This window comes from Sus scrofa, chromosome 4 (genome assembly GCF_054392235.1).
Source record: "Sus scrofa isolate SSC_HxYL_T2T_F1_AM1 chromosome 4, Sscrofa_HxYL_maternal_Yorkshire_Landrace_v2.0, whole genome shotgun sequence".
Taxonomy (NCBI): domain Eukaryota; kingdom Metazoa; phylum Chordata; class Mammalia; order Artiodactyla; family Suidae; genus Sus; species Sus scrofa.
The window spans coordinates 93,172,580-93,192,967 of record NC_139386.1 but is presented as its reverse complement, the minus strand read 5'-3'; the positions used below and the strand labels follow the sequence as shown (position 1 = coordinate 93,192,967).

The 20,388-nt window shown below is 45.7% G+C and overlaps 1 protein-coding gene across 1 annotated transcript; it reads left to right on the top strand.

Moving 5' to 3' along the window:
• The first annotated feature begins 2,906 nt into the window (after positions 1-2,906).
• FCRLB (Fc receptor like B) lies at positions 2,907-9,485 on the top strand. The gene is made up of 6 exons (XM_085024301.1): positions 2,907-2,952; positions 3,287-3,307; positions 3,658-3,912; positions 6,059-6,325; positions 6,952-7,242; positions 7,563-9,485. Exons 1-6 carry the CDS (start codon positions 2,922-2,924, stop codon positions 7,973-7,975), a joined length of 1,278 nt encoding a protein of 425 aa, XP_084880427.1. The 5' UTR covers positions 2,907-2,921; the 3' UTR covers positions 7,976-9,485.
• Positions 9,486-20,388: the final 10,903 nt, after the last annotated feature.

Sequence of the window (20,388 nt, the reverse complement as noted above, 5' to 3'; positions counted from 1 at the left end):
ATGGTGCCTGTCATACACGTAGGGCTGCCACGCTCACCATAGTAAGCTAGTGTCGTTTTTGATAGCAACAGCAGCATTATCTCATTATCATCACTGAAAATGTCTTATTTCTCAGAATTATTACCAGATAATGGCATAACTCATCCAAAAATTATGCCTGATAGGTTTCAAAAAATTGCTCAGATAATAAAGGATAATTGCTAAATTTCTCTCCATAGTAAAGATGCGACGAATTAGGAGTTCCCGTTGTAACACAGTGGAAACGAATCCAGCTGGTAACCATGAGGTCATGGGTTTGATCCCTGGCCTCACTCAGTGAGGATCCCTGTGGCTGTGGCTGTGTCTGTGGTGTAGGCCGGCAGCTGTAGCTCCAATTCAACCCTAGCCTGGGGTGTGGCTGCGGGTGTGGCCCTAAAAAAGTTAAAAAAAAAAAGATGTGAAGAATTAGAAATTTCGCAGTTAAAAGTTCTGCGTGGATGGAGTTCCCTTCGTGGCGCAGTGGAAACCAGGGGCCTGGGGTTGTGGGTTCGTTCGCGTTGCTGTGAGCTGTGGTGTAGGTCGCAGACACAGCTTAGATCTGGCGTTGTGGTGGCTGTGGTGTAGGCCGGCGGCTACAGCTCTGATTGGACCCCTGGCCTGGGACCCTCCATATGCCATGGGTGGGTCAAAAGACAAAAAGACCAAAAAAAAAAAAAAGTTCTGTGTTGAGAAAAAGATCCAATTTGGGAAAAATGCAGAAGAAAGCCTAGAATAAAGAAGTGTTGGGTGGGAGATTCTTCAAGCCAAAATTTAAGCACTGGCACTGTATGATGTGAACTCTACGAGTAATTCTAGAGATTTTCAGGGAAGACCATACACCTTACGAATTTTGAGTGTAATCAGGTTTCTTGTGAAATCTGATAAAGAGGCTGAGATCTATGTGGTGAGTCATAAAAAGCCAAAATAGAGTCATTCATGTAGACTAAGAGAACAGCTGATGAGTGCATTATATTCTTATCATACAGGCAGTTGCCTGGTGCCGAGCTCAGACCTCAGGGGCAGGTAGTAGATGAAGTGGGAGGCCTGAGCCGACCCTGGATGAGGCATCAGGCAGACCGTGGGGAACTAGGAGCATCGCCTACCCGGCCCTCTTAAGCAGGCATTTTATGATCTCTGTTTCTGATATGTAGTTCTCTCCCTCCTCCACTCTTAAGCACCCTATCAATTACCTCCCTGCTCTTCAGACCCATATGACTCCATCTCTCTTTTATTTTATAAGTTATTTATTTTTAGGGCCTCATCCGAGGCATATGGAGGTTCCCAGGCTAGGGGTCGAATCAGAGGTGTAGCGGCTGGCCTATACCACAGTCACAGCAATGTGAGATCTGAGCCATGTCTGCAATCACAGCCCTAGGGGAATGCTGGATCCTTAACCCACTGAGCAAAACCAGGGATTGAACTTCTGTCCTCATGAATGCTATTCAGATTCCTTCTGCTGACCCTGAGCCACTGTGGGAACTTTCTCTCTTTTAGCAAAACCTGCTCTCAAAACAGGATCAGTGGTTAATGAACCTTACTAGTATCCGTGAGAATTCGTGTTCTATCCCTGACCTCACTCAGTGGCTTAAGGATCTGGCATTGCTGTGAGCTGTGGTGTACGTAACAGACACAGCTTGGATCCTGAGTTGCTGTGGCTGTAGTATAGGCCAGCAGCTACATCTCCTATTTGAGCCCTAGCCTGGGAACCTCAATATGCCACAGGTACGGCCCTAAAAAAAAGAGAGAGACACACACACACAAACTATGAGGGATTTCTCAGAGTGAAGCTTTGGGCATCAACAAACAAGAAGGGAAGAGACGGTTTTCAACAGAGTTGACAGGGTCAGATAATCCATCTCTTTCCTGCCGAGTTCCAAGGCAAGGAGGTGCCTCAGTATTAAACAGCTATAGGTGAGGACAGAAGGCTGTCCAAGGAGACATACTATCAGGTTGGAAAATTCTTTAATTATTTACAGGAGAATTCAGGTTCCTCATTGCTCAGGGTATGCTCACATGGTTTGGAAAGCACAAGAAGTAGAGAAGAGAGGTCAGATCTGAGAAGCTTCTGAGGGACTGAGCAGTGACTTCTCTTCCACAGGTAAGTTCTGTTGGAATTGGGGCATAGTTGGAGACTCACAGAAGGAAGGAAGGCACAAGTGATCAGAGATGTCATAGAGTAAGTTCACTGGGATGGGTAGGGACAAAGAGTTTTCTGATTTCAGAAGTTTTAAGTCTCTGGGAAGGGAGAAAGGAAAGGGAAACACAACATTTCTATTTTTGACTGGGACACTGTAAGACAGTGACACAGAAGGTGGTTGGTGAGTCATGCTTTTCTGTATATTCACCTGTGGGAGGACATGAACTCTGGGGGCACAGAACCCAATGTCAACCTCAATAGGCCTCACTCCAATGTCTGCCACAGGAAAGTGAGCAGAATTAGTGTCCTGGGTGGAACTTGAGGACATGAAGATGTGTCTTTCTCAATTGAGGCTTACCGGGCCTGCTAGAAGATGGGGAGGAGGTGGGATGGGAGTTGATGTTGATGGCAGCCTGAAGGTGGCAGGGTCATCTGCCAGAGCCTAGGGTTCTCTGTGGCTTTCTTGGGCTGAAGAGGCACAGACTTTGCTCAGCAGGTCTTCTCTATAGGAGTTGGGGTTGGCCTGAGATACGAGGTGGCTCTAGGGGTAGTAGGTGGGACAATGTCTGGTGTTTGGGACACCTGAAGTTTGACACATATCCAGCCTGTCTCTTGCCCTTTCCAGTCCACCATCTTCAGGAATTAGGAATGGGTGGGAGAAGCAGCAGTGTCTCCCAGGCCTCAGTGGTCAGGACAGGTCTCTCTCTCCCCTCATCCCATGCCAGGGCATCTCCATTGTTCTGCAGCTGCTGCAGGTAGTTCCATCATGTGGTCACTAGCAGCCTTTCTGCTCCTGGGTAAGTCCTCAGTGAGGCAACAGCCACAAAAGGACTTTGGGTGTGGGGAAGAGGGGGCTAGGATGTGTGTGTGTGTGTGTGTGTGTGTGTGTGTGTGTGTGTGTACGTGCGCGCGTGCATTGGGGGGGATACTCAGTCATCGATTCCAACAGTTCATTATCTATTTTTGGAGAGGAAAAGAGGAAAGGTCTTTCTCAGAGCTGAAGAAACTAAAGGCAGAAGGAAAATAGGTCTTGAGACCTATTGAGTCTTTCTTAGGGTGAAGAAAGTCCCTTTCTTTTCTCTCATCTCCAACGTTCTCCTTCTACTTTCTTATTTATTTCTTGTTTTACAGTTCCAAGCATTGGGCAAGCTGGTGAGTCTTACACATCCCTCATACCAATTTTCTACAACTTCCACTCTGACCATCCTAAGTGACCTGCTTGGGTACTCCCCACTTCTTAGCTGTTCTGGGGTAGGGTCTCCTCTCATGGCTCCTTAATCCGTATGGCTCAAGTTGCCTGTAGGCACTGGCACTTAGAAATGGGGCTGCCCAAGGGATTGGTTTGTAGCTCAACATGGTCTTGCCTCTTGCAGGGATGAGCTATAACATGGGCTGGGTCCTAGAAGCTGGTGTTTTCTGAGACGTCCTAACCTCAGACCCCATCTTTGAGCACCTCACCTTGATTCTCTTTTTCACATTGACCCCTCACATACCCTCCCCAGCTACTCTGGAGAAGCCCGTATTGTCTCTACACCCACCTTGGACCACAATCTTCAAGGGGGAGAGGGTAACCTTGCGGTGTGATGGGTACCACCCTCTGCTCCTGGAGCTCCGACCCATCAGCACTCTCTGGTATTTGGGCCACCTACTCCTGCCTTCTCACAAGAAGAGCATTGAGGTGCAGACACCGGGGATCTATCGATGCCAGACACGGGGAGCACCTGTCAGCGACCCCATCCACCTCTCTGTATCCAATGGTGAGTATTTGAGCACAGGGGAGAAGCAACACACATGTCCTCAGGCAATACTGGTCCTCTTGTGGGAGAGGACACTGGGCCACTCTCATTGGGGCAGGAAGGAGGGGTTTACATTGAATTTCTGGGGGCAGGCAAAGGGCTGCCCTAGTGCTATGTGAGAGATGCAGTAAGGCTTGTTTGGCCCCAAAGTCCCTTCACCCTCCTGCTGCAGTGGACAGCAGCTAAACATTTCTGTTCGTTTACTGGCTCTGAACAAAACAGGCTCTGAGGACCTGGGATACTGAACAGAGAACTTTTGAGGAGGGCGGTGTGGGCAGGGAGGGAAAGGGCAAAGCAAAGCAAAAAAAGTGAGGGTCCCTGGAAGGCCGGGGGAAGTACTCCTCCTGAAGTATGATGCTTCTCTGTACCTCCCATCAGTAAAGTAGGGACAAAAATAATATCTATCTCTTTGGTTGTTGTGAAAATTAAAAATGAATTATGATACATTGTCGAAGAAAAAAACAAATGAACAAAACACTTCATTGAAATTTTATTACAGGAGCTCCTGTAGTGGCGCAGCAGAAACAAATCCAACTAGGAACTATGAGGTTGTGGGTTCGATCCCTGGTCTCGCTTAGTAGGTTAAGGATCCTGTGTTGCTGTGAGCTGTGGTATAGGTCACAGACACCGCTGGGATCCTGTGTTGCTGTGGCTATGGCATAGGCCAGAAGCTATAGCTCTGATTTGACCCACAGCCTGGGAATCTCCATATGCCATGGGTGCGGCCCTAAAAAGCAAAAAACAAACAAACAAACAATTTTATTACAGACATGTATACATGTGCACATAGGAGACAATTAAGAAACTAACTCCTCAGGGATACTTAAGGTGTTTCAAGATAGGATAAGAGAAATAACAGCAATTTTTTCATTAGGGCACAGGATTGGCTACTTTGTAGGAAAGATTATGTCGTTGTAGTCTGGTAAACTATACTTTGTATTCGGAATTTAAATATCATCACTCAATGTGCAGATTAGCACTTATATTCCATGTCCATACTCTGTGGTTTCTTGTTTGGAAATTGATACTGGAGTTCCTGTCATGGCTCAGTAGTTAACAAATCCAACTGGGAACAATGAGGTTGCAGGTTCGATCCCCGGCCTTGCTCAGTGGGTTTCGGATCTGGTGTTGCCATGAGCTGTGGTGTAGGTCACAGACACGGCTCAGATCCCGAGTTGCTGTGGCTCTGGTGTAGGCTGGTGGCTACAGCTTCGATTGGACCCCTAGCCTGGGAACCTCCATATGCCACAGGTGCGGCCCTAGAAAGACAAAAAGCCCAAAAACAAAAACAAAAAAAGATAAAGAAAAAGAAATTGATATTGAGTGCAAATAAGATACTGAATATAATAGCTGGTAGTTACTGCTTGTAGAACTGAGAATAGTGTAAGATTGTGGCTATTACTTGCAGAATTCTTTCTCAATATAAAACATCTAAAGCGGCATCTAGCACACACTAGGGCCATGTAAGTGTTAGGTATGAAGATGATGATGGTGATCAGGTAAATAGGGTGCTGCGGGAAGTGCCTAAGGCTCTCTCTCTTTTTAGCTGGGGTAGTGGGTGATCAGCTAAGTTTTCTGAAGGAGACGAGATCTAAGCCCAGACCTGCAGGATAAATAGGCCTCAACTAAAGCTGGTGAAGGGGTCTTCTTGGTAGGTACAAAAGCTCTGAACTCAGAGCAGGGCCAGTTCTCCCAGCAGTCCAGCATGGATGGACATAGCCAGCATTAGGAGAGAAAGGTGGAAAGGGAAAGGGAGACACAGGGCAGAGGAGAAGCCCAAGATGGTGCTGAAAAGGTAAGTAGGGGTAAGGTCAGGAAGGCGGTGTTGCCATCCTAAGGAGTTTAAACTGGATTATGATTGGCATTACTCTTTGAGGCTGGAACAAAGTCTCAAATATTTTTGCCTTCTTAGTACCTAATGAAAGACTGGCCTTTCCTCCCCACTCACCATCTGATGGTTCCAATTCTGAGGTTCCTGAGGTGCTCAGAAGTGGAGAGGAAGCTGGTGGGGAAAAAGGGGAAGGAGAGGGAGCAGGGAGGTGGAGAAGAATGAGAGACTCCAAGGTCTGGATTTTCTCTTGGAGTCAGGCTGTTTGTGCTGTCGTAGACTGGCTGATCCTGCAAGTACCCTATGCTGTGGTGTTCGAGGGCGAGCCTCTGGTCATGCGCTGCCGCGGTTGGTACGACAAGGTCGTCTACAAACTTCACTATTACCAAGATGACCAACCCGTGCGCTACTTCCACTCCAGCGCCAACTACACGGTGCCCCAGGCGCGCGCCAGCGATAGTGGGCGTTATCAGTGCTCCGGCACCATGCGCATCCCGGTAGAGAGCGCGCCCATGTTCTCCGCTAAAGTGGCCGTGACCGTGCAAGGTGGGAGAGACTTGGGGCCCGAGGGGGAGGCAAAAGAGCACTGGGAAATTCCGGGACAGAAACCAGGCGGGGAAGGAGGGGCGAGGTTCTAGTTGCTGCCAAGTGGCGGATTTCCCTGCGGGACAACTTTCTCCTTTCTTCCTCCTCCTCGATGTGGTAGCACTTGATCTGTATCCTGCGAGGGGGTGGGGCGGTGGTGAGGTGGGCAGGTGTCCCTTCTCTCCAACACGCTTACTCACGGTGGGGGCCCCAAGTAGGTGGCAGCTCTGTCCGCAGCCCCATCAGTGTGGGACTGGGGCGGGGGAACAGCTCCTGAATGTCCTGCAAAGCAGGAGCAGCGACGCCCTTTCTGGTTGGAGAATCCAAGCTGAATATCAGTCGGGATGTGACACGAAGCATCTGGCCTTGTCTTGCCTGCCCTCCCTCGTGGACTCGTTCCCCACATTTCAAGATTGTCCTCTCTCCACGTGTACACACAGCCTTCTCCCTAGTCGGCGAGGAACCCTTGCGGGAAACTGGAAGGGGAGAGGGGTCGAGGGACTGTGGACAGGCGGGACCAGTTTCCCTGGGACTCTTGCGCCAGCCTTAATTGCATCCCTAGCCACTGGGCCCCCTCCTCTCCGCAGAGCTGTTCCAGGCGCCAGTGCTGAGGGTGATGGGCCGGGTGCAGGGTCGCGGCCCGGCCCTCGGCGGGGTGGTCTTGCGCTGCGAGACGCACCTGCATCCGCAGAAGCGCGACACGCCACTGCAGTTTGCCTTCTACAAGTACAGTCGCCCAGTGCGCCGCTTCGACTGGGGCACGGAGTACATGGTCCCCGAGCCCGAGGTCGAGGAGCTGGAAACCTACTGGTGCGAGGCAGCTACCGCCACCCGAAGCGTCCGGAAACGCAGCCCCTGGCTGCAGCTCCCTGGGCCGGGTGAGAGACCTAACGCCCACCCGGGCGGGCAACCCCACCCCCGCCCTTGGGGAACTCCTGTTTCCCCCACCCCTCACTCTCCCTCCTCGCACTCCCCCTCCTCTCTCCTGCCCTCGCCTTCCCATCTCCGTGCCACATCTCCACGCGCTCCTTCACACCTCCCTCCCCTCCTCTCCACTTCTATTCCCACCCCCACTCCCCTCACTCTCCTCCCCGGCCTGGAGCTCTCTCCTACTCACCCAACCACTTGCCCCCTCTTTCTGCTGCAGGCCATGGCAGAGCGATTTCAGCCTGCGGTACTTTGTGTGTTGCGTTCACAGGTTCTCCCCTGGACTTGGCGTCCACCACCGCCCCTGTCCCAAAGGCCGCGGCCTTGGCGCCGGCTAACAAGCCGCTTTCCTTCAGAAAGCCCCCAGTGTCCAGATCGGTCCCCGTTGTCACCTCCGTCCCGAACACCACCTCAGCGGGGCTGCAGTTCCCCTCAGGTAGAGGGCCCACTGCTGAGCCACCAGCCTGCGCTCCCCCAACGCCGTTGAAACAAACCGCTGGAGCCCTGAAACCTGATGTGGACCTTCTGCTCCGAGAAATGCAGCTGCTCAAAGGCCTTCTGAGCCGGGTGGTTCTGGAATTAAAGGAGCCAAAGGCCTTCCCAGAGCACAGGGAAACACTCGAGACCACTTCCCACTTTGCTGTGAGTCAGGGAACCCCGGAGACCACTGCTGTGGAGAGCTGAGGGAGGGGGTGCTACTGTCTCCTCTCCAGGCGTGTTCATCCCTGGTCCTGCTTATCATCGTGTGGAGACCTTCCAAAGCCATCTATTTGCATCCCTCTGTCTTGCTGTGGTTTGTAAAGTGTGGTGGCTGACATGTCCCTCTCACACAGCACATTTGAACAGTTTGTAACCACAAGGCCTTCCCTCTGATTCCCTTCTTTCCCCTCACAGTTTTCAGTAAGGAAGTAGAAACCTGATATTTACTACTTTGAGGTTTATGTTTGGAAGTGAATTTAGTCATCCTTAGGTTTTCATATTAACCCCCCCCCCCCACACACACACACATATTTCAGGAGGGGCAATTTTTTTGTACTTAAGGTCATTGAGATAACTGAGTCCTTTGGAGCATTTAAGGGTCAAGTTGTAATTTGTTCATCATGAATTTAATGTTAAACTTTAAAAGACTTTCAGTTCTGTTTCTGATGAGTCCTGGGTTCTAGTTTTAGAGGGGGAAAAGGATTTGTGTGGACCTTCCATTCCAGGTTATAATGATCAGTGTACTGTCACACTCACCCAGATGTACCTCTTGCACTAATGTTAGACAGACTGATGGACTCTGGTGGCAGCAGGCAGGCCAGACTCACTTTACCTTGAATTAAGTGGTACTATCTGCATCAATAAATCTCTTTGAAGAAAATTTAAGACAAATTCTCAAAACTGCTGAATTCTAGTTTTTGGCAGTTTAATTTTTTTATATTTCCCTAAGAACCATTCTAACACTAATACTCAATTCAATTTTTACGAGTCCTCCATCTGCCTACAAAATAATTGGTTCTCTACAAGGCTGGCATGAATCATTCCCAGGAGATCTCATTCTCATTGGCTCCATACCCCTCATCATTTAAGCCTTACCATTAAGGCTTAGAACTTGTAACTACCCTCCCATCCTTCTGCTTAATAGATATTCAGTCACAATGCAATTTCCCATTTCTTTTTGAGCAGTTAACCAGAATAACATCAACATCCTTCATCTTTTTCTTCTTAGTATTATCTTCATCATGTTATTATTACAAAGTCACTGAAATTAAACAAAGAGAGAGGCAGGCGGGTGCCCACTAAATTACAATGCAGTGTGATAAGCGCTGTATGAAACTCGGGGAATTCAGAGAAGGAGGCTGAACCTTGAAGAAAGAGCAAGATTTCATCATGCGGAGATGTGCAAAAGATTGAGGGGTAGGCTGAGGATGCAAAGGCAAGAAGATGTGAAAGACCCTAGTATGTTTGTAAAGCTGAAAAAAATTGGAAGTGGTTGGAGAATTATGTGTTTTTATGTGTTTGTGCTGGAGGGTAAGGTGTATTTTAGGGAGAAGGTGGCAGGAGATGAACATGGGGAAGTAGAAAGGGATCAGAACATGAAAGTCTTTTTAAGAGGTACTTTAACCTGTTGGATATTTTGGGTGGATATTTGGAAGCATTCCTTATTGAGGGCATCAATAAACTTTACTGGAGAAGTTAATTTAAAATTAGAAAAGAGCAATCAAATGAACTGATTTCAGTGAACACTTGCTTAACTGTGAGAAGGTAATTTGGGCCCCATGATCCAGTACTGGGGTTCTGGTTTACAAAGGTCTTTGTAGTTCTGATTTCCAGCTTGCTTGCTTGTTTTTTTTTGTTTTTTGTTTTTTTTTTTTTTTGTCTTTTTAGGGCCATACCCACAGCCTATGGAAGTAGCTGTCGGCCTACACCACAGCCACAGCAATGTGGGATCTGAGCTGTGCTTGTGACCTACATCACAGTTCACAGCAACGCCGGATCCTTAACCCACTGAGCAAGGCCAGGATCGAACCTGAGTCCTCGTGGATACTAGCCAGGTTCATTTCTGCTGAGCCATGACAGGAACTCCCCCCCCCCCCCCGCCCTTTTTTTTTTTTTTTTTTTTTTAAGGGCCACAGGTGTAGGCATATGAAAGTTCCCAGGCTAGGGGTCTAATAGGAGCTACTACAGCTGCCAGCCTGCACCACAGCAATGCAGGATCCAAGCCATGTCTGCAACCTTCACCACAGCTCACAGCAATGCTGGATCGTTGACCCACTGAGCGAGGTCAGGGATCAAACCTGCATCTTGATGGATACTAGTCAGATGCGTTTCCACTGTGCCACAATGGGAACTCCAGGAACTCCCAAGAAGAAAGGCAAGTTTGGCTAAGCTTTCTAATGCAGTCTCATCTCACTCCCCACTCTCCCCTAGTAAGCCATCCCTGGCTAACCCCACTCTAGTCCAGTGGCCCCATCCTGATTTTGTTCTCCTGAAGTTTCTGCCATCCCTAATCTAGATAGGAAGTAACTAGTATTAATGTCAAGAGGCTAGGGAATAAAAGAATCCCAAGTCATTAAACAAACAAGCAAGTAAACCAAAACAGTTGATCACTTTTTAGGAGAGCAAAAGAAGAGAGCAAAAGAGTGCAATAACTTTTCAGAAGAGAGTTGTATCTCTTCATTCATCTTGTTAGTGACCATGAACTTTCTTTTTGTCCTGCCCCCTCCTCCATTTAAGGCTAAGGAAGTGGCATAATGGGGAAGAATAAGAATTGCTGGGTTAGGAGTTCCCATCATGGTTCAGCAGAAATGAATCTGACCAGTATCCATGAGGACACAGGTTCAATCCCTGGCCTCACTCAGTGGGTTAAGGATCCGGCGTTGCTGTGAGCTGTGGTGTAGGTCGAAGATGTGGCTCAAATCTGTTATTACTGTGGCTTGTGGCATCGTAGGCCAGCGGCTACAGCTCTGATTCAACCCCTAACCTGGGAACATCCATATGCCATGAGTGAGGCCCTAAAAAGACATAGTAATAATAATAATAATAATAATAATAAAAGAATTGATGGCTTAGAATGAAAATCAGGACTCAAGGGGTGTGTGTGTGTGTGTGTGTGTGTGTGTGTGTGTGTATGGGAAGAGTGACTCTTAGGCCTTCTGGCATCCACTCTCTTTAAGGCCCCCAACTCTCATTGATCAGTCCCTACAATATCTGTTAATAGCCTCCCAGGAAGACCTGAACTAAAGAAATGTCAGGAAATATCACACAGGCAACCTGCTGGCCATGTTCCTCCGGGGGAAAAAGTCCTCATCCAGCACTATTTCAGGCTTCAACACTCATTTATGGAAACAGAGGGCTGGATAGCCCAGGCTGCTGGAGGAGAATCTCAAGCTCATTCCCAAGCAGCAAGTATGGCAACAAAATGTTAGAGAAGCCTGGGGAGTTCTTTCTGGTTCTCTCTGATCACTTCTGTGTCTCAGACTGAAGCCTCAGCCCTAAACTTATGGGTATCCATACCCGACAGCAGGCAAGGAAACGCAAATGTCTTCCATCAGAGAGTAGAAAGCATCCTGGCAAGTTTCATCTGGATATCAGCTTTACTCTCTCATTCTGTTCTCCCTAAGTTTCTTATCTGGATTTAACTCTTTGGAAAGAAGGAACTCTTTGGGTTCTACACTTATGACTGTTTTCCTAAGAGAGTAAATCAGATTCTCTAGGTTGAAGTCCAAACTCCCTCTCATGCGGTCAAGAGCCCACTCACCCTGTGTTGCAGTCACATTGACCACTTGCTCTTTCCGCAGCACGCCACCCTCTTTCAGGCCTCTCTGCCATTGGGTTACTTTTGGCTTGGGAACTCCAAAGAATGCCTTTTTAAATTTTAATATATATGAGAGTTCCTGTTGTGGCTCAGCAGAAATAATCTGACTAATATCCATGAGGATGCAGGTTCGATTCCCTAGCCTCACTCTGGGGGTTAAGGATCTGGCATTGCCACGAGCTGTGGTGTAAGTTGCAGACGTAGCTCAGATCTGTCATTGCTGTGGCTATGGTGTAGGCCAGCAGATATAGCTACTCCTTTGTAGCCTGACAACTTCCATGTGCCCTGGGTGTAGCCCTAAAACAAAGCAAAAAAAAAAAAAAAAAAAATTAATTTAATAGATATTATTATCAAATTACCACACAAAGAGAAGTAGCAGTTTTCACTTCCACTAATTATAATGAGAGAGCTTGTTTCTCTTTCCCTAGTCAGGAGAGCAAATAATTATACTTATATTCCTTAATTAGACCCAGAGAACCTCTTGACTCTTTATCTACTGTTGAATTGCCCCCAGTTAGATCCTGACAACATTACTAACCTTGTGTCATGCAACACCCCAGTAGTACAGTCCTTCCAGGGTCTGTGCCCCAGTTTGTAATGCTAACCCAAGCATCTTCTGAATTCTTGTTTGCCAGTTTGCAGTTAAATAAGGAAAATGCAGTCCTGAGTATACTTCCTTATTAAATGCAAACTTTCTGCCAAGTAGAGGTCTTATCTCAAGCCAGATCATTCTAGTTCTTCACCAGATTTCCAAGCCATAATAGTTTATTCCCCAGTCACTACACCCGCAAAGATAATTGGTTTCTACGTTTAACAATGTTTTTTTTTTTCTTTTTAGGGCCGCACCAGCAGCATATGTAGGTTCCAGGCTAGGGGTCCAATTGGAGCTACCGCAGCTGGCCTACACCACAGCCACAGCAAAGTGGGATCTGAGCCATGTCTGCAGCTCACGGCAATGCTGGATCCTTAACCCACTGATCGAGGCCAGGGATCATCGAACCCGAGTCCTCATGGATACTAGTCGGGTTTGTTAACCACTGAGCTACAACAGGAACTGTGACATTTTAATTATAATGAGGCCTCATATAATTGTCCATCCCTGATTCAGGTAACAGCTGAAGCTAAGGAATTGGTACAGTACACTTAAGTCTTTTCAGTTTAATGGAGCCAATCTCACTACAGTGATGTGGGAGATGATCACTCTCCCATCTCTTTACAGTGAATATGCTCCTAATATAGGATGTTAAGTTGTCTTTTTTTTTTAGGGGCACACCCAAGGCACATGGAGGTTCCCAGGCTAGGGGTCTAATCAGAGCTGTAGCCGCTGGCCTACACCACAGCCACAATGCCAGATCCAAGCAGCATCTGCGACCTACACCACAGGTCATGGCAACACCAGATCCTTGACCCACTGAGTGAGGTCAGGGATCGAACCCAAAACGTCATGGTTACTAGTAGGGTTGGTTAACCCCTGAGCCACGACGGGAACTCCTAGGATGTTAAGTTGTAATAGCCAAGCTAAGTAGCTGTGGACCTAGAAGTGGAGGAGTAGAGAGGATAAGAACCCTGGCTAAGCAGTTAAGAGACTTACATCCAAACACCACTTTGGGAGTTCCCACCGTGGCACAGTGGTTAACAAATCCGACTAGGAACCATGAGGTTGGGGGTTCGATCCCTGGCCTTGCTCAATGGGTTAAGGATCTGGCATTGCTGTGAGCTGTGGTGTAGGTCGAAGACATGGCTCAGATCCTGCATTGCTGTGGCTCTGGTGTAGGCTGGTGGCTACAGCTCTGATTAGACCCCTGGCTTGGGAACCTCCATATGCCGTGGGAGCGGCCCTAGAAAAGGCAAAAAGACAAAAAAAGAAAGAGAAAAACATCGCTTTGGCTGCTTAGCTGCTGTGTAGCCTTGGGCAAGATACTTTGTCTCTGAAGTTGTGTTTCCTTATCTGCAAAGCCTAATAATATTAACTGCCTTACAGAATTGGTAGAAGGATTAAAAGAGATTATGCAAGTAATTTACTTGATACTAAAAAGCCATAAATTTTTATTATGACTGTAATTCACTGAATCTAAAATGACACTGACTATAGGATGCACCATTAAAGAGAACACCAGGAAAGGGAATCATGGCCAGATACTCACATAATATCTTTTAGGCTTAATTAGAAATAGAAAATTTGGGGAGTTCCCGTCGTGGCTCACTGGTTAATGAATCTGACTGGGAGCCTTGAGGCTGCGGGTTTGATCCCTGGCCTTGCTCAGTGGGTTAAGGATCTGGCATTGCCGTGACCTGTGGTGTAGGTCGAAGACGCGGCTCGGATCCCGAGTTGCAGTGGCTGTGGCGTAGGCCGGTGGCTACAGCTCTGATTAGACCCTCCTAGCCTGGGAACCTCCATATCCCGCTGGAGCCGCCCTAGAAAAGGCAAAAAAGATAAAAAAAAAAAAAAAAAAAAAAAAGAAAGAAAGAAAGAAAGAAAAGAAGAAAGAAAGAAAGAAAGAAAAAGAAAGAAAGAGAAATTTGGGGACTTCCCTTGTGGTCTACAGCATAACTATGTGAGAGTTGTCACTACAGCAGCTCTGCTTCAGTCCCTGGCCCTGGAACTTCCACATGCCATGGGTGGAGTCAACCAAAAAAAACCTTTTTTTTTAAATTAAATTATAATCACTCTTAAATATGTATAAAAAGGACAATATAAGGGAAATAAAGTGGGTAAGGTATTCCTAAAACTGCTTTCAGAGTCTGACTTTACTGAATCAATTTTCAACTCAGATTCATCAATTTATATTTTCCCATGCTTGTAACATACTCTTCCCATGAAGAGTGTTAGTAATGAGGCATTTCTCAAAAGAAGTCATAAGAAGCATAACAGTCATCATTGCCATTCTGTTAGGCTGGCTTTGCAATTAACTGGTGCTAGCTTACTTCTGACTCCTGCTTCAGGAATGTTGCTAAACATGTCTGATTCACCACCAGCCACTCCACTTCTCACAACCTGCGATACTCTCACCTCCAGAGAATTTCCCCAAGCTGCTCATACCCGTTCTTCAATTTTGATGCCAGTACTTTAACGTTGGTGCTTATTTAAGCAATGATCATTATGACAAGACAGCAATTATAAGATGCACCATGGTTCCAGAGATGTTACTATGTAGTTTTTAAAAAACTCATGTCTTAGAATACAATACAAAATGCATTCTGAAAGCAAATCCAGGAAAGCAAATTTAAAATGTCTGGAAAAAAAAAAGTTACATATGATTCCACAGGTAGCCAGAGACTAAAGGTGGGCATCTTTTGAGTTGAAGTCTTCAAAAACTTGAAAGGAATTGAAATTGTTTGGTTCAACCAAGAAACCACTTATGGAGACTTAAACTTCTCTTGCCATGTGGCCATGCAAGCATTCTTGACTTATTGTGAGCATGTGGTCCTTATTACCTCCCACACTATCTTGGGATTGCTCTGGCAGTTACAGAGTTCTTCCTATGGATAATGCGCAAAATGATTTTGTCATATCTTCTACTTACTATACTTCCTAGGGTTACACAGAACAGATCTAATTCCTGGCCTTCTTGTCAGGCCATTTGAAATTTAAAGACACTGTTTAGCTCATACTTATTTTTCTTAAAAATAGACTCTTTTTTTGTTTGTTTCAGTGTTTTCAGCTGTTCCTAATTTTGAGTTCCTTCTCCACCCTGGCTTTTCCGAGCACATCTCAATTGTTCTGTATTTACTTAGCTTACAATGTGACACCCACATCTGACTACAGTTTCTCAGGTGGGTGTGTCCAGGGAGCATAAGGTAGGAAGGGAGAATTTTTTTTTTTTTTTTTTTTTTTTTTGTCTTTTTGCCTTTTCTAGGGCCGCTCCCATGGGACATGGAAGTTCCCAGGCTAGGGGTTTAATGGGAGCTGTAGCCACCGGCCTACACCAGAGCCACAGCAACTCTGGATCTGAGCCTTGTCTTCGACCTACACCACAGCTCACGGCAACACTGGATCCTTAACCCACTGAACAAGGCTAGGGATCGAACCCACAACCCCATAGTTCCTAGTCGGATTCGTTAGCCACTATGCCACCACGGGAACTCCTAGGAAGGCAGAATTTTATTTTTATTTTTTACAATTAAGCAATTGCCCTTGTGACAGGATGTCTAAAGTGCTATTTCCCGATATAATAGAAATTCTGAAGCCAGATCATCATATGCAGAATTTACGAAGGAAATGGTTGTGGATCTGTTCCTTGACTTTTGAACTCTGAAATCACTTCTTGGAGATAAAAAGGAGTCAGAGTATGGAAAGGAGAGGGGCCCTGTGAAGGGATTTCTTTGCAGTGTGAAGAATATTCATCACAATTCATACTCACGGAGGAGAATTTTGGGAAAAATTACCCTCTCCTCCTCAAGCCTAATGAGATCCTCATGGACTCGCTCAGAGAGGTCTGAAACATGTTCCCTGCAGCTGGGAGACACAGGAAACCGGCCCTGACTCCTTCCTAAGAAAGCAAACGTGAGTTGTGGCTGTAGAACAGAAGAGCCTATTTGGGGTTTTTTGTACTATAAAATATGCTGGGGTGAAGCCATGTGTGTGTGTGTATTTCTGTGCTCCATGAAAGATAGCTGGCATGAGGTTGTCTAGATTCCTGTACAATAAGGTCACCAGGAGGAATTGGAAAACAAAAACAAAAACAAAAAACAAAACAAAACAAAACAAACCGGAGGTGATCCGGATTCCCGGGGAAAAAAGATGCATCTGCCTTGAGTACAGGACCAGAGGAGAGCAGTTCCCCCCCAAAACAAATGCCTCCAAAGTCCACAAAAGTGGAGAAAGAATTGGCCATAGTCAGTGGGAGAAAGAACTGGCCATAGTCACCTCCAGGTTCAGAGAGTAGGAAGCTGCCTGGCCAAAGAAGAATTTTCTATTTTCTGGCTGTCCTATTTGGCCTAGGCGAGGCAAGGAGATATGAGGGGAAGGAGATATGGAGAGACACACACATGCATAGAGAGAGAGAGAGAGAGAGAGAATGAGAGAGGGAGAGAGAGGGAAGGAGAGGCCAAACAAGCTCCTTGCCAAAGTCAGGACCTAAATTGAGTAATTAAGTAGGAAGGTGATGAAATATCTCTAAATCAACATTGAAAGTCTGATTAATGTCTAGGACTGGGAATTCTAATTCATAAGTTGAAACTATGCTTGCGACCTAAAGTCATTAAAGGACTATCCATTACCAAGAGAAGCAGAAAAATCAGGGATTTGCTGAAACTTTAAAGTACACATGAATCACCTGCAGCCCTTCTGCAAATACAGATTGTGATTCAGTGGGTCTGGAGTAGGGCCAGAGAGTACATTTCTAACAAGTTCCCAATTGATGCCAATGATTGCAAGTTCTTGGGGCATATTTTGAGTAGCAAGGAGAGCAGGGAATTTCCCTATTGAAAGAATTTTAAATAGATTATGAAATACATTAAAAAAAAACTGCATTTGATCATACCACGAATTATGCTTTAACATATGGTCCAAGAAATGAATGCTCAGGGCCCTTCCTCTTGCACCATAGAGCTAGAGTCTGGACACTGGGATTGCTGCTATTGCTGCTACAGAAAAAAACCCAAAAGCCTCCTCAATCTGGTCTCCAGAAGCAACACAGCTACAGCTTCTGCTTCATTTTCACCTTCCATAAGTTGTCCAAGGGTTTTTTTCCTTCCTGCTGAAAGATTATTGTCTTATCAAAGAAGTAATTCAGAAATGAGATGGAAATTGAGAAAAGAAAGTGAGGATTTATATAGGTGATAAATAGACCCCCAAAGGGGAGGTAGACAGACGGGTGTGAGCAGCAGCTGCCCTGCATTTCTTTGGCAAGCTGGTTTTGAGGGGTATACAAACGAAGGGATGGATATCCACTGGGGATTCAGGAGGGGTTTGGAGGTTATATTCCCAGATTTTCATTTCAGCTCCACTTTCCCGAAGGGAGGAGGAATTTTTTTTGTCCTTATTCATCCTTTATTGGAAGTGTCTTGGCGTCCCAAGCACAAAGGGAACTTCAAATCTGCAAGGCTAATTTTATTTTAATGAGGGCATAATGTGCAACAGTTTACGTTTAGATGTTAGAGATTCCTGCCTTTTCTACCTTTCTTTGCCTCCAGGACAGACACCTTAAATGTGTGGTTTCCTGTCAATATGGAGGTTCCTGCTTTTCTTTGTCTGCCCATGGACCCCCACTGTTTACAAGATGCTGGGTTTCCTGCCACCCTTCCTGTGGGCCTCTGCTCATACCTAGCTATCTGCCTGCTGTAACAATCCGAGTGTTCAGATCTAAATTACACCGGGCACCTATCAGCAAGGGAGTCTCAGTCCCCTTTAATTCTCCAGGCTCTGCAGTTCAGAAAGGCACTTGAGATGGCAATGAAAGCTGTTGACCCCACCTCCACAGACAATAAAGGGGTGAGTCCTACCTAGGCTTTTACTGCTGTAAAGGACCTAGAGATTTAGTCCCACTTGTTAATTTACAGATCAGGAGATTAAGACCCAGAGACTAAATGACTAGTTAGTTGTGGGGTAGATATAGAATTCAAGTCTTTTGACAAGGAATTTGGTGTAGCCTAAAGGATAGCTACTTTCTCAGGAGTCCAGTGTATTGCCTCATTAAGCTTATTCCAACAAACCCATCCAAGAGACTCTTTTCATCTAACATACCTCTTTGACCCCCAATTTATATTTATGTAGTTTATTTGGGGGACGAAACTGTAGAATCTTATATTTATCTTTTTTGAATTTTGTTTTTGTTAGCCTAGTAAAAAATTTTTGATCCCAGTACAGACCCCTGCAGCTGTAACATGCAGATTAGGTAAGCATGTCTCCTGTACCTTAATCCAAATCACTCAAAAGAAAAAAAAAAAAAAAAAAAAGAGTTGAATAAAACAAATTAAAGAAATTTAGATGATTGCTCCATCTCACTAGAAATGTTTCTCTTGTTTGCCATTGAGCCATTTTTCTCTCTGGGTACAACTGCTTAACGAATTACCAACCTAATTCAATTGCTCTCACATTCAGCCTATATTTCCCACTCTTGTCCATAAAGAGATCTGTCTAAAAGTCTGGAAAAGTACAGATTCAGATTTCCTCTAATCTGCCTGTCTAGGCCATTGTCAGGAAATAAAACAGACTATCAGGGTAAGACTATCCTTGGTAAACTCATGCTGGCCCCTGGTGGATGCTGTTGCTGCTGCTGCTTCTTCTTCCTCTTCCTCCTCCATCTTCTTCTCTTCTACTTCTCCTCCTCCTCCTCCCCTCCCTCTCCCCCTCCTTCAACTGAGGTACTATAATGGACATATAACATTATACTAGTTTCAGGTCTATAATGTAATGACTGGATATTTGTATATATTACAAAATGATCACCACAATAAGTCTATTTAACATCCTTCACCATACAGGGTTACACGATTTTCTTCTATTTCCTTCCTTCCTTCCTTTCTCTCTCTCTTTCTTTCTTTCTTTCTTTCTTTCCTTCCTTTTTCTTTCCTTTCTTTCTCTCTTTTTCTTTTTTACCTTTTTAGGGCTGAACCTGAGGCATATGGAGGTTCCCAGGCTAAGGGTCCAATTGGAGCTGTAGCCACAAGCCACAGCCACAGCCACAGCAATGCCGCATCGCTGACCCACTGAGAAAGGGTAGGGATCAAACCTGCATCCTCATGGATACTAGTCAGGTATGTTTCCACTGAGCCATAGTGGAAACTCCATCTTTCTTTCTTTTGATGAAAATTTTTAAGATCTGCTCTCTTGGCAACTTCCAAATAGGCAATACAGTATTTTTTTTTTTTTTAATGCTGCACCTGTGGCATATAGAAATTCCTGGGCTAGGGGTCGAATTGTAGCTGCAGCTGAGGCAATACAGTATTATTAACTATCGTCACCATGCTTCCTGTAGTTGATAATATTAGAGTTGATATAGCTACTTTTTAAAATAAATGCTTAAAAGACATTACTGCAGTAACATTACTGAATCTTTTTGGATTCGAGAAAGCCTTACTAGTTTGATACCCTAAAGATATAGAAGCAGATTGGGGCTTATCCACTTAGTACCCCACTACCCATTTTCCATTTAGTGACCCCACTAAGGGATTCTGAGATCCTCTGTGAAAGGGACTGTGGAAGCATTAAGCTTGTGAGGGGTATGGAATAGCCTTCTTTCCACAAGGGCTGCACCTCTGTGAGGCTGCTGTTAGGACTGGATGTGGCTGGTGGGACCAAATACAATGTTCCAGGACAGCTTGTGAAGTCTCAAAACAAATCATCCATTTTTTGGACATACTGGGCACATTTAATGAAATATTCTCAACTGTCTTAGCCCTCATATCTCTTTGCCTTCACCGCTTTCTGTCTTCCCACCACCTTCCCAGCCCTTTCTCTCTCATCTCCTTCACCAGTGGGAAAGTCCCAATTCAAATGCCACCTTCCTGGAGAATTTTTCCCAGTTTCCTTCAGACAAAATAATTTTTGTTGTTGTTGTTGTTGTTGAGAGCCCCCAAGTGTTTTGTCTGTACTGTCAGTTGAACACTTGGTTTTTGGTACTTTCATCCCTTAGAAACTTGAGTCTAAGATCTTCGTCTTATTCCATGCTCCATCCCTGCTTTGGGGCCATATGCAAGTGCTTCTACTGAACATATAAATCTAGTCTTTTTCTCTTTATTTATGCAGCTTCCTCCAGCCAACTTGAATGTTCGTAAATAGCCCATCTTTGTTTTCAGTTCTCGTGGCTGAGGATGTATAAATTACTAGTAGGTGTGAACAAAGAAATGTATCTTGGAA